General features: G+C 38.4%; 1 protein-coding gene across 4 annotated transcripts in view; it reads left to right on the forward strand.

Moving 5' to 3' along the window:
• The window catches only part of KIAA0825, a 188,878-nt gene that overhangs the window by 80,846 nt on the left and 93,540 nt on the right, over positions 1–14,492 (forward strand). For all 4 annotated transcript variants that reach the window (XM_083703117.1, XM_083703116.1, XM_083703118.1 and 1 more), the window contains 2 exons: positions 2,406–2,561; positions 6,999–7,093. In XM_083703117.1, coding sequence (XP_083559243.1) covers positions 2,406–2,561; positions 6,999–7,093 — 251 coding nt within the window. The remainder of the gene's footprint in view (positions 1–2,405; positions 2,562–6,998; positions 7,094–14,492) is intronic.

A 14,492-nucleotide genomic window follows, 5' to 3' on the forward strand; every position in this document is an offset into this window, starting at 1 on the left:
CCTGCAGAACCAGAAGTACATAAAGCTCCTGCTCTTCCTGCTCCGCCTTTGGATGCCATTTTCTTTGTTTACTAAGAAAACCCATACCTACATAACACTGTCAATGCTGACTCTGCCTGATGCTTCAAATTCATATGCATAATTTTACAATTGACCAATACAACTATGACCTGCTAATGGAAACATTTGCTAGCTTTAGATTATGTTTGCTGTTTGCTTCAGTTCCTGCCTTTTAGGACTCTAATGGCCATCAAAGGTTAAAATCTGGAGCATGAATTAATCAAAATAATTCTCACTTTGTTAATCACTTGAGAAGCTGGAAAAAGTAGAATTTGCCTTTTGATGTCATACAAGCTTGTCATGTCCAATTTTGATTTGGAGAATATAGGCAGAATAAAAGTGTAGGCTGGTTTTAAATGTAATAGTCTTATTAGTTTTTGATTATGAACATCCACAATCTTACTTATCCCCTCAGTATTGTTTCAGACCCAGAAAGTTTGTTTTGGACATTTTTGCTATCATACGCCAATGCTTACCCTGAGGGAAATGCAAAAGCACGGTCCCATTCTAACAATGGGATATGAAATCCTAAAAGTATCAGTTGATACTGTCCGCTTGGAGTGTTTCTAAGGTCTAGGTCAAATTGGGGCGTCCCCCAAGTGGTTCCTGATGGAGGAATGGCCCCAGCCCCATTCTGGGCATCGGACAGAAGCTGCTACTCCTGGATTCTTTTAACAGGATACCCTTACCCATGGAGGGGCAGGCAGAGGCTACAACCTCCCCTCCAACCACGATTAGGCTTACCCAATGCCTGTCCACCTTACGCAGTTGTGACGATTGCCACAAGGTAGGCGAAAACCCAAATGGCAATGCCAATTTGCCAAGTGGGGAAAATTCCTGCTCGGTCTCTAAAAAATTAAGCAACTGACATTGTCCATAGCAAGGTCGAAGCATCTAAAAGGCCCTACCAGCCGGGCATTTAAACTTCCCCTGGGCATGGTGCCAAGGGCCACAATTGGTTGGTTGATCCCATGTCCAGAGGAACGCCCCCTAACTCCTGCTGCCATTGGCCCATTTGGCAACAAGAATACAATCCGCCTGCGATAGGTCGGTTTGGCAAGGAGTCCTGGGCCCCGCCTGAAAAACTGCCCGCCTGAAAAGGGAGCAAATGGACTTAGCTGAGAAGTGGCATGTGGAAGAACAGAAGAGCTGAGAAGAGAACTTCTCAATTGACTTGAGGAAAGTGTCATTATACTTCTTGCCTAAATGAGGTTGGCCTCTCAGGTTTTTCTGACTATAGTTGTCCATATGGGTTTCTCAGAAGAGAGATAATGGCCCCTTCTTAGGTCTCATCCAGACTTCCTTTTGTGCTGTGCCTTCCAGGAATAGGTCTGCACTTTCCAGGTCTGAGTGGTTTTCTTTTGTCCCACTGCTATTCCCAGAAAAAACGCCACTCAACACTGAATTGCAACAAATGGCATTCAGGTTTTTCCTGGTTTGCCATTTGTTCTGATTCAGTGGTAAGCAGCGGATTTTCCCAGGGAAAGTGGTGGGGACCATAAAACAAAAACAAAACTGCTTGAACACAGGCCTGCAAAACACAGGCCTGTACCTGGAAAGCACAGCACAAAAGGAAATCTGGAAGAGCCCGTACTCTGAGTCTTATTTGATATTCCTATGAGGCCACTCTCTGTTTTTCCTGCTTGTGTCCCTGAGGGAACTGATTATGACCAACTCACTCATCACTAGGAAGTTCTACATCCCATAGCATGGGAGCTACATTAGCTATTTCCAGAGCAGGGGTCTGCATAGCTTGCAAACTGTGAGGTTTTGGTCCATCTTGTCTTCCACATAGGCAGAGGAACTGTGAAGTTATTTCTCATAATCAATACACACACATTTTCCCCTGCCATTGTTTTCAGTGAAGTGAAATTCTATTTGAGTGTTACTACAATGGACATATGGAAAACAGATTGTATGCCACAAATAATTAATCTAAAAAAAAGCATTTGCTCAAAAACATATCAATTGAACCACCAGATGTTTAGTTCAAATTTTGAAATGGGTCTTTTTGAAATATTTAATATTTTAATATTTAATATTTATAGAGTAGAGAACCTACATTATTGCATAAATCTGTATGTTGAATACCGTGTGAAACATATGTGATGTAATATATCTGATATGTAATTTGACTCTCAAACACTATTCAGTGAATGCCCAAATTTTGGGACCAGTGGGTACATTCTGAATTTTAAGGATGTCGTATGGGCACCAGTAATAAAATGGCTACCAGGGCAAGGAATAGCACAAAATGGCTACCACATCTAAAACATCGGGGGGGGGGGAGAAACGGGATCCCAAAATGAGCACAATTTATATGAATCTTGGCTTCTTTTTCAAAGGAATATTTGAATGAACAGCTGTCTTATGAGGAATCTTCTGAAGAAAACAGGTCAAGCATTAGACCTTTAAACATGACATTCAGAATCAAAGAACAGCATCCTGGTTTTGACCCTTTCCAGGTGCACTGCCTGTATTGCACTAATGTGTTAGAAAAGGTTAGTGATTATTTTAAGCATTTTCACTTCCAGTTGAGATAAAATATTGCATGAAGTAATTGCATGAAGTAATTGCTACCAAGAAAAATGAAAACCGAGTCAGATGGTTTCTGACAGCTGTGATGTTGTGATAAAAATATACGGACAAAATCTAATAATTTTCACTTCCCAATTACTATACTTTCCCCCTGTATATATGCCCCCTCTGCAACTTATCAGTAAGCTCCAAAAATAAAGAACTGTTGCTGTATGTCATGGACTGTTTGGACACAGAGGAATGGTGGGAGGAACCAGCTGGGGAACCACCAAGAGAAGGAAGGCTCAGAGTCTGGCCAGTGGTGATGGTGATGAGTGGTCAGAGGAAGAAGAGGGAGAAAGGTTGGAATAGATGTCAGAAGCTGAAGAAGTAACAGGGCTTAGTGAGCTGGGAGAGTCTGTGGCAGAGAGGAAGAGATGAGTCAGGCTGGGGAAGCGTAATGGGTGCCTCGCCCTCCTACTGTGACAAGCTTCCCTCCCCCCGATCTTAAAGAACCAGAAGAGGCATGGCTCAGGTATCTGATTATTCTTTTTTCTGCTCTGCAGTATGGCAGCTTTTATCCCAATAGGTCAAGTGTCCTGGGGAACCAATAAGATCCCATCAAGCCATACAAAATTATTATTATTATTATTATTATTATTACTATTACTACTACTACTACTACTGAGTTTTGTAGCTTTAATCTAAGCTTGTTGCTAAATGCAGACTGAGATGCAAAAACTTGCCTGAGAGCTGTCTTAACATGCTCTTTTGCATACTTGGGGCATAGTTTGGAAAGGGTTTCATGCATAAACATACACTACCACATGTGGGTTGACCTGTTTGGATTAGGGTTACACTTGGCTGAATGTGTTGTCATCACGGGTATTATATGACTTTGATTCTGTGAGAGATTTTGCAGTGAAACCTAACAATACATGCTTATGCTAGCTAGTAAATGAAGGGTTTAAGGACCATAGAACTGTAAATTGCTAGAGAAGGCTTGGCTAGGTCATGCCACCTTACATTTGGGGGGGAGACAGAAAGACTAGTTTCCTATTCTTCTCTTTCTCTCTCCTCTTTGAACCATGTACAGTAATGGACCAGATGTTTGAGGCTGAGGCTTCAGACCACATATTTGAGACTAGCTTCTGTATTTTGTAACCAAAAATACATTGCCTGTGTTGTTTCTGCTGTAGCGTTGAATAATGCATGAGAGCTCTGATTATTGTAAGTAAAGCATTTAAGGTTGTGGTCTATTAACTCTGAGAGAGGTGGAGCCAGGGAAGCACAATTGCTTAATACTGGAACATTTTATGATCTAACAACCTATATTTCCCGTGCTTTGAAAGCACTTCAGATATTTCTGTTTAAGCTCTACTGGAGGCGCTTTTGGCTAGAGAGTGAGTCAAGCCCCCCAGGCTTTTTAAATTCAGCCAGTCAGCCATTTTTCTTCTGCAGTTTCCCACAAACATGGGAATTCAGGTATTCCCCAGTTATTTCCCAACAGATTCACCAAAATTTCCCAAGGAAGAGGACCAGCTGTGAAATAATTCCACCATAGTATCAATGTAAAGGGGAAATGAGAAAAATCGGGGGGGGGGGGGGGTCAGATTTCCTAAAATCACCCTTTTGCTACAAAAATACTCATAGGTGAAATTCAACCATCAATCAATGCTTTCATATTGGAATTCAATTTTAAAAAATAATAACCACATTAATTAAAAGATTAAGCTATTGGCTTCAGATAAATTCCTCTTAATTTGGAAATTTGACTTTTTTTATTCCATGTGGCCCTAACTAAGCAATACTAAAGAAAGGAATTGCTTGTTTTAGATAAGAGAGTAAAAATTAAACTAGGTCTTAATTTGTAATGCAGATAATATTTTTATCATGTCTGTTACAGCTCCCTCCTCCGTTCATTAATACTGTAGTAGCAGAAGACCTTCAAATGCTGACAACTCAGGGCAGAATTTCTCTGCTGTGTGACAGGACTGCAATGCTCTATTAATCTGCAAGTGACAAGCAATAGTTAAATTGGATTACAGAAACTTTTACTGTGCTATCTTCTTATCAGCCTGTGGACAACTATCAAAAAAATTAATTAGTTTTTGTTTTTATTCTATTTTATACTGGCAATCCAAAGATATATAAAATAGCCTAATATATCAATACTATAAAATACAACCATAAAATAATTGAGATTGCAAAGAACTATATGGGCCCACTTGACTTTAAGAAGCCCTATTCAGAGTGGGGAGGCAGGTAGTAAATAGCTGTAGGATGGTTTCAATGGTGATACTTCAACTATGTCCCCATTCCCTAGTTAATTCATTTTGTATCCTCTTATGGGGTGCTCCCACTGGCAGAAGGCAGTGAGTTGATTTTTGCCAATTTTGTCTCCCTATGTAGTAGTAGTGATAATAATAATAATAATAATAATAATAATAATAATAATAATAATAATAATTTATTTATTTATACCCCGCCCATCTGGCTGTATGAACTGTATGAAAGGTAATGTTGTGGGCTGCAAGGGGAATCTGGAAAAAATCACCTTTACTCTGTGTCACCATTGGGAGTCTCGGCTGGACAGAACATCCTTCTGTGAATGAAAAGAGACTGAAGCCTTTGTTTTTTATCTTGCTGTTGTTTTAAATTGTGTTTTTTCCCCTTGGTGTGGATGTTTATTGAACTGCATGGACCAATAATCTAATTCAGTGTGAGGCAGAATTCTGCCTTGCTTCCCCCTTTGTTTCCCAGGCTTTGGAATGCCCTGGCAAAAGCCCTGCAAAATCTCACAAGAGCCCCCAGAACCCATGTGCTGAGCATCACTTGCCTGATAAGCTAGGCAGAGAGCTCTCAAACTCTCTGCCATTAAAGGCCTACTCAGTGTGCCAGTTTCAGATGGTGAAGATACTCATGTGGGGTGGTTCAAAGGGGACAGTTCAAGTATATGCATTTTTGGAATGTAACTCATGCACAAGATGCGATTGTACTCTATTTCATGCAATAACCTCGTTCCTCTAGCACATGGGTAGGCAAACTAAGGCCCAGGGGCTGGATCCAGCCCAATCGCCTTCTAAATCCGGCCCGCGGACGGTCTGGGAATCAGCATGCTTTCACATGAGTAGAATGTGCACTTTTATTTAAAAATGCATCTCTGGGTTATTTATGGGGCATAGGAATTCATTCATCCCCTCCTCCAAAATATAGTCCAGCCCCCCTACATGGTCTGAGGGACGGTGGACCGGCTCCTTCTGAAAAAGTTTGCTGATCCCTAGCTAGTAAAATCTGTTTTATGGAAAGAAGAGAAGTAGAGCAAAACAAAGATAACAGTACCACTGCATTGTTGCTAAAACAGGTGTAATTGACCTATGTGAATCAATCCCAAGGGACTCTGTCATGGATTTCATTCATGGCTGGGGCTGTGTATGCACTTTGGCATTTGAAGTGCTGTATCTTATAGTTTCTCAGGGTTTCCCAAACATGGGTCTCTAGTTGTTTTTGAACTACAACTCCCATCATCCCTAGCTAGCAGGACTAGTGGTCAGGGATGGTGGGAATTGTAGTCCAAAAACAGCCAGAGACCCAAGTTTGGGAAACCCTGATTTAACTGAATGGTTACATTTGTCAGCATGGAGAAAAGTGCTGCAACTGGGGGATAACCTTGTGTTGCAGCAAACCTAGTCCTCCTCCTCAAGTGTAGCCTTCACTGAAAGGGATGCTGTGTGCAGTGCAGTGTTTTTCCAGGTGCCTCTGCATTATACAAGCCTTTTCCCCAGTCATCTCTCCATCCAGTATGTCATAATTACATGCACTTTTATATTTAATAATATAATTAAAGCTATGTAATCACAAGTTTTGCTTTGTATGTCATACTTTCTTGTGTATAACAAGTGACACTGTTTATAGAAATTTAGGACAGTTATCTGGTGACTGGGCTGTCTTACAAAACAGCAGATAAGCAAAATATCACACTAATTATGAAACAGCATTCACTCCCAATTCCAGTTACATGGAGAGTTTCTTGTTGATAACGTTGTGCTGATGGTAAATAAATAAATGTAAATTGCTACAATACATAAAAAGTTGACAATTATTTTGTTATTGTAACTGATATCAGGATTTCAGAGTAAGTGGTTTGGTAAAATGCTGTTAACAGTTGGAAGAATAACTACTCAAAAATTGATTTATCTTTATATAAAGAATGGCTACATCCCCAAATGGATTTATAAATTAATTGCTGTCTTATTAGAATAAAACCCTTCTTCCCTGGGCATGATTGATGCTATCTGTCTAAGTCCTTGTTTCAGCCACACACCCCTCCTTAGTTAGTTTATCACAGCTGGAGCTTTAATTTACTGATCATATTAACTCTGATTAATAACTAACAATACCTTCTTCTTATATATCAACAGTCTACCATTACTGAGTGCAAATGGGACTGGTCAGATTTGCTGCAGAGTTATCTGGGACTAAATAAAACAACCTTCATGGCACTACTGGAGCACAGGTAACACTTTTTTGGGGAAAGATAAAAATTTCTCTTGAGTTCTGTAAGTTTTGTGTTCTGTGTAAAGCAACTTTGCAAATAACATTTAAACTGCTTGCCTAAAGATTTAATTTGAAGTTCTGCTTGTGTTGTGATGCTTTTCTGTCTTCCTGTTGCAAGTTCCTTGTGAACTTCTGAAAAGATGCTACTGAGGGCCACAGGCCCTCTGTGATATTGTGCAATGTGTTGTGGGCGCTGAAGTTGGAAGGTGGGAGTATCAAGAAATTGGATACCCACCCCTTCCACAAGTAAAGGTGTCTTCTGATCATAAAAGGGTCTCTCTCAATACAAAACTAAACAAACAAACAGTGGGAAAAATAAACATGGAAGGGTTCTAAAGGGTTATACAGGGGGCATTTACATCTATGTGCAAGGACCATTGAGGGACCCCTTTTTAGGGTATCAATCTACATTGCCCGACACGCCAGTGGTATCTTATGTGGCATAAGAAATTGCAGTCAGAAAAGTATATTATGGAGACCAAAAAAATGTATGCATCAGTATCTTCAGTGTATAATATTCTTTCCTGGTGTTGGTGTGCATGAATGAGCTTATATGAATGAATTGGCATGAAAGGAATGTAGTTTAAGTATGTCTATAAAGAGATTGTTTGTAATAAAACAATGTGATTGTTCCACTGTGGGCAGAATACTTAATTTACATTTAACATGTTAATACAAGCCGCCAAAATTATGTTGAGTGAAGGTGTGACAAATGCTGCAAGTTCTGTTTATGGTGATGAAGCATATTTTTGTATTATATATAGTATTGTAGAGAAGCAGGAGTTGTGTGAGGTATGTTCCTTACGAAGAAGTAGCTACAATTACCTTACATCCTGGCCCAACTAGTGCACTCACTAAGATGAGCTGTTTAAGTGCGTTTACATGAAGGCTATGGTACATTAATCTCTGTTTGAGAGCTTAAGGCCTCAGAAAACAACCCATTTGCAAATGGTACAGAAATGAGTGCTATATTTGTGCTACATTCTGCTGCGTTTCTGGAAATGGCTTTAATGTCGTGTGAAAGCTCAAACATAATGTGGAAGTCAACAGGAAAACATTGGGAAAATGGAATAAACTGCTGTGTGAATCCAGCCTCAGACAGCATGAGATTTATAACTAAAGCAAAACTTCTAAATTGAAATGTGAACTGCTATTGAAAACTTGAGCTTGGAAATCATAATTAATATGTGTAAAATGTGATCTGATTTTCAAACTGCAGTTTGTGAAATTGTGAAATAGCATGCCCCTTCCCCCCGTTTTGATATGTTGTAGGGGAAAGTTGACCAGGTAGTTTCAGCTGTTCTGAATTACAGTAGCTGTGTTTTTAAGTCCTAGGTTTCTGCTGGGGATTACAGAGAATTGTGTAACATTTAGTAAAACTGTTGTCCCATATATTATACAGTATATTTACAATGGATGCTATTGCAAAAAATGGTAATGTATCTTTCAGAAATCAGTAGTTTAAAAATTGCAAACTGTAGCCAGGTCACCTGTAGAACTTTAGAATGTACAGTAACTAATATGAAGTAAAATATTTTTCTTGTTTAGAGTTATCACAGAGGAAAACTGAATAAATCATGTATATTTTTTAGTGGATACACAGACAGCATCTGTTGTGAATGTTAGCCATATGGCAAGCTATTTATGGAGGGAATGTTTACATTTATAATGTTTATTGTGTTGTTGATTATCCATATATTCAGAAAATGCTGTTCTAAAATCTTGTTCCATCAAGAAGCTTAAAATCTCTTTTATTATCACGATTTTGAGCAATATATGAGCAGGTTTAATTGAGCATGCAAAAGTACCTTTTTATGGCATCTGATGTGTTAGCATAGCATGATGAAGTGACTCTCAATGAGTCTGATCTGTTTGTAGAAAAAAAAGAGGTGCCACATAGCCCACCCCACCCGCCTTATAAAGTAATAGAGTGGTTAAGGAATATACTAAAAAGAGCCTTACTTGTCACAACCAACAAATTCAAATTAGGGATGGGTACAAATTCAGAACTGTGGGAGCTGATAATATTGAACTTTCCCAGTATCAACATTCTCAACTGAATAACAAGCCAGCCCCAGACCCTTCCAGATTTGGGCAAATTGGTGGAACAGTTAAGCTAAGGTTTTCTAAAACAGACAGACAGACAGACAGACAGACAAACTGAAACATGCACTTTGGATTAAAATAACCAAACTTGCCACAGGCATGTAGTAATAAAGTTTAACATTATCTGATGTGGATCCACCATTAAATCCACTCCTGTTTTGAAATAAACAGGTTTAAAATTTTATACTGTTTGTTTATAAATGAATAAGAACACAAGACGATCCTGCTGGGTGGCCCATCTAGTCCAGCATTCTGTTCCAGCTAATGCCTGTAGGAAGCCTGCAAGCAGAATGTAAGCACAATGCACTCTGCCCACTTGTGATTCCCAGCAGGCCATTTTTATTTTCATTGAACTGCTGGGCCCATAAAAATCCTGTTGGTGCCCCTTCTTGAACACCTGCTGCTTGTTGATGGAATTTTTCCTTACTTCTGATGGCATCTTCACGTTTCTGAATCATTCTGTCTACTTTAGGTCCATCCACTGCTTCAGAGCTGAAAAGTTATCTGTCAGCCTCATTGCACCTCCGTATCATTTCACTGGGGCATTTACTGGTTACTGGACCTGATACTGTGCCATGACAGAGAATGGGCACTTCATTTAGCATGTCAGAAACTAAACAAAGCTGAATTCTTGCTATAATACTCACTCAAATGTTTGTGCACCAAGGCCCCTGAATGTAACTTAGGACTCTTCCAGATGACCTATTTATTATTCATCTTGATTTGCTTGCACAAAACTTACACTGACGTTAGGATATATCTGGTGTTTATTGAGCGTTAATTATTATTTGTTTGTAGGACCGTTATAGGCAGTGATTTTTTTCTAAAAAAATGTTTAGGGTACTCTCACTTTGACTCAAGAAAATCACCATTTTATACCTCAAATTGGGCAAAATAAATACAGTAAATGGACAAAAGTACGAAGATTCACAAAATCTTTAGGGGTATGTGTACCCCTTCGTCCCTCCCAGAAAAACCATTGGTTATAGGACAATAAGCATTCATCCTGATTTCCTTGTGGGGTGTTTACAAGTCTTCCCATTAGCTTTTGTTCATCCCAGACTTCTCAGAACATTTCCCCATTACTTTCCAAACTGCTAAAAGTAAATTGAGTGTTTGCCATCACTAAATCATATGACAATATTTTATCAAACTATGTGATATAAAACTAACACTTTCTTAAAGCTCTCTTCTGTTCTGGTCTAAGCCCTTGTTTTTCTGCACTGACCCATCTGAGCTTTAGGAAGCACAGTGTAGTCCTCTACGAATTGATGGAAACTGTTCATTCCCAAGACCCTGTTGGTCATGCTCCAGTATGTCCAGCACTACCCTAAATTTGGAAAAAAATGTTCATGTATAAGCTTGGGTTTACTTTTCTGTGATAAAACTGATTATGAAGTCATTGTTAGATTTTACCAGTAAAGCATATTTCTTATCAGAAAAATAATAATTCTAACGACCAGCCTTACAACAGACCATTTACATAGCACATTAAAAATAAAGAAATTCTCTCACTGGTAACTCAGAAAACTAAGTGTAGCTTAGCTAATGCCATTCATAGACTTTTTTCTTCTGATGTTTGAGAAGCAAGTTTTGTTTTGTTGCTGATTCAGAACTCCACATCTTTGGCTCATTACTTCATTGTGTGTGTTTATTGAGGGAAATACGGTAGTTCTGTTCCTTAACAGAAAGACAAATCTCTTTTGCAATTCTTTACTCATACCTGGGAATAAGTTTAATTGAACTCAGTGAAGCTTACTTCTTGAGCTGCTTGGGAAAACAATGGGATATAAATGTAATAGTAAATAAATGCATTCAATATAATCTACTCCTTTTCTCTCATAATTTGACCTACATTTAGGGATCATACATCACAATATTATGGAGTTACATAAATAACATAACATAACATATGACAGTTGCCACATGTGAACATATATACATGTTCCATAAGTGTTCATCATATGCACTGTTGGTATGATGACATTATGGGTACACAAAGTGGATCACAAAAATCAGTCTACTTCCTGTACCCTTACAACTTATTTCTCCAAACCAGTATTTGGAGATGGGCCCATAAAGCATGTCACAAATTGTGAGGGGTATGGCTAGAAAATTTGTTATATATGTGGAATGGGGTATTGGTTAAAGCATGGAAAACATGACAAAGATGTTGGAAGGGTTTTTTTTAAAAAACACCTATATATTTTATGATGTTCCAATTGGTTCTGTTTAGACTGACTCACACATCACGCAATGCCAGTCTTTGGCTTAGTGCAAATGTGCAGGCTCCCAGTTAGGAGCTTGCAGGTGCCACCTTCTTCTTCAGTCTTCTTTACTGCTGTACTGCACCAGTGTAAGCCGATGTTTGCCTTGGCATGCCTCCTGAACATGGGACTATCCAGACTAACCATGAGCTGCAACCAAAGTTTGTTCTTTGTTACAGCTTGTGGTTCATAAGGAGAGATCTTAACCATGAGACCTGGTTTGGATTAAACACTAAGTCAAACCTGGGATTAGTGTGGTGTGACAGCAGAAAGAACTGGGGAGAAACAAGGGGGCTACAAGCTTGTTTCTGGGAGCCAATATTTGGTTTAGTGCGACTGTGAAGCAGGTCTTTGAATTAAATATTCCTGAAAATACTCAGATGGCCCACTTGTCTAGATAGCATTAGCAAACTATTGTTTTCGGTGGGCAAAGCCCCTTGTTGTAAGACCTGCACAATATAGTAACAAAGAAGCAGAGTATTGTCATTCCAAAAGTTTGCAATATGAAATATGTCACTGAGGAAAGGGTTTTTTTATTAGTCTTTAGATTGACAGGTTATGACAAAACTGTATTCATGTTGCTTGAATACATCTTTTGTCTAGTTTTACATCCTTTTTTACTTGTCTAGAAAATGACATATTGAGGTTTTCATTTGCTTTAACCAGGTGTGGTTTTCTGTATAGGAGATATCTTGGTAGGACTGCAGTTGAAAGTGAATGAACCAGTGAAGCTTGGAAAGGCCATGGCCCTTCTTCAGATGGTAGCGATAAGTTGAAAGACTCATTAATCAACAGCAGAGTCACAGGTGTGGTAGCTTTCCTACAAACTGCCAGCAGACTGTGAAAGTCATATTCAACACACAGTACTGTCAAAGTGGACTTACAAACACTCTTATTAAGCCTTTATCTCCTCTCATTTTTAGTTAGAAAAATGCTATAGTTTAAGGAGGGGAAATTGCAGTTCTTTTTTTTATTTGTTTGAGGCTATTTTCATTTCTGTAGGTTACAGTAAATGAATAACTGCATCATTTTACACAGATTTAATGGCTCTTGATATATATTTAGGAATTGGTTTACTTAGTTCTCAAAAGAATACCATACATATTTATTTTAAAAAATAACAAGCTTAATTTGTAACGTTACTGAACTTTAATATTGGCAGAAAATAGGTAGACAATTGCTGTAGGAACAAGGTTATAGAAGTTGTATGTGCATGGAGCCCAGAATGAAGCATGCTCTGAGTTCTATCCAGTACATATGAGCTATAACCTTTAGATTTAGGGACTATGTTAAGAAGCAGCCTCATAGTGAAGAAGCTGATTCTGCAAAAAATGGAAGGCCTGAATGTGATTAGATATAGATTGCTAGTCTTGTGACATCTTGACCTTTGCAGACAATGAGAAAGTTACCTATAGATATAAAATAATATTTTAATAGTATTATTTGAAATTAATGAACGTAATGAAGTTAGGCCCATTAATTTCAGTGGGTCTCCCCTAACAGTTGAATGCCACTCATAGAATGTGGATACATAGTCTTCCATGATTTCTTTGGGGATTGAGAGGGTATGAAAAAATAGATTAAGTGAAGCAGCTGATGGAGAATCTCTGAAAATCTCCCTCCTTTTCTTCTTCCACTCTATTCTTTTAAAGTTTTTGTTAATTTAGTTACTTGTGTCTTATCTGATTTGAATATCCTGCGGCTCGGGGAGGGCAGAAATACAATTCAAGGAAGCTTGAAGTTTTATGACAAGGTTGGATGGGTTGGAGAAAGCAAAGGTTGAATTTATTGTAGAGCAAATGTTTTCAAATATAAGTTTTTTTGGGGGGGGTATTTTTATATTTCAAATAAAATACTATAAAAAACCAACAGTGCAGTCAGTGACCATTTTAGGCACGTCCAACTGACTTGCAATTGACGTGTGGGACCTTTTGAATCCCTGCGTGAAATGATCACCACCTGTATTTGGATTTTGCTAAGTAAACTTCTGTGATAGGCATTCTGGTGTAGCATAACGGTTTCTACAGCAACTTTTAAGGATGGAGTATAATGAACTTGTTGAGATGCTGTACACCGTGGGAAAGAAGAATATAATGATCTGCCCTTCTACACCTCACTGGAAGGAAGGTACAGTTTTGCTAAGGCATCAGAAAATGCGGAATTAAGAACATAAGAGCCCTACAGGATTAGACTAAATGCACATGAACTTACAGGGTTTCCTGATACTTACTGCTTTTAATGATGTATTTACCGTACTCCTGCCCTAGGACCATTTGGTGAAAGGTGGATTATAAATACTATAAATAAATAAAATAGCCCATCATCCTTTTTCACAGTGGTCAACCAGGGCATGAGTGCACTAACCATCTTTTGTTTTGTTTTTTGCCTACTTGCTCTGATACTGGACATAGTATACAACAATCATGTCTTATGATAGTCTTATGATGATTTGTTGAAGCCCCTTTTAAAGCAGACCAGGTCCGTGGCCATCACCACCTCTTGTGGTAGGGAAATCCATAGTTTAAGTGTGTGTGTTTGTGTGTGTGTGTGTGTGTGTGTGTGTGTGTGTAGAAGTACACCTTATTGTCTGTCCTGAAGCAGCCTCTTCGTTGTACAACAGGAAAATTCCATTTGCAGAACATTAATTTCCATGGCCCATCTTAGATTGGAGCTATTGCCATCAGTGTAGAAAAGAATGAAATGACCATTTTCTTGCCTCTGTTTTGGATAGCTCTTTCTGTTGTTTAAATTCATAACAGACACCCTTTTAAGAAATGACACACTAAAATAATATGGGAATTATCTTATTAATTGTATTACTACATAACCTTACAGCCATTTATATACAACCAAACCTTTTCCAATGAAGTGTTAATGAAATTAACAATAAAAGGGCATAATAACTTTTGAAATAATTATATGGGTAATTTAACAATACATTTCTTAAAAACGGAAAGCATTTATATAATATAAAGCAAAATCTCT

The sequence above is a fragment of the Podarcis gaigeae genome, assembly GCF_964106915.1.
Source record: "Podarcis gaigeae genome assembly, chromosome: 11".
In the NCBI taxonomy this organism is placed as follows: Eukaryota; Metazoa; Chordata; class Lepidosauria; order Squamata; family Lacertidae; genus Podarcis; species Podarcis gaigeae.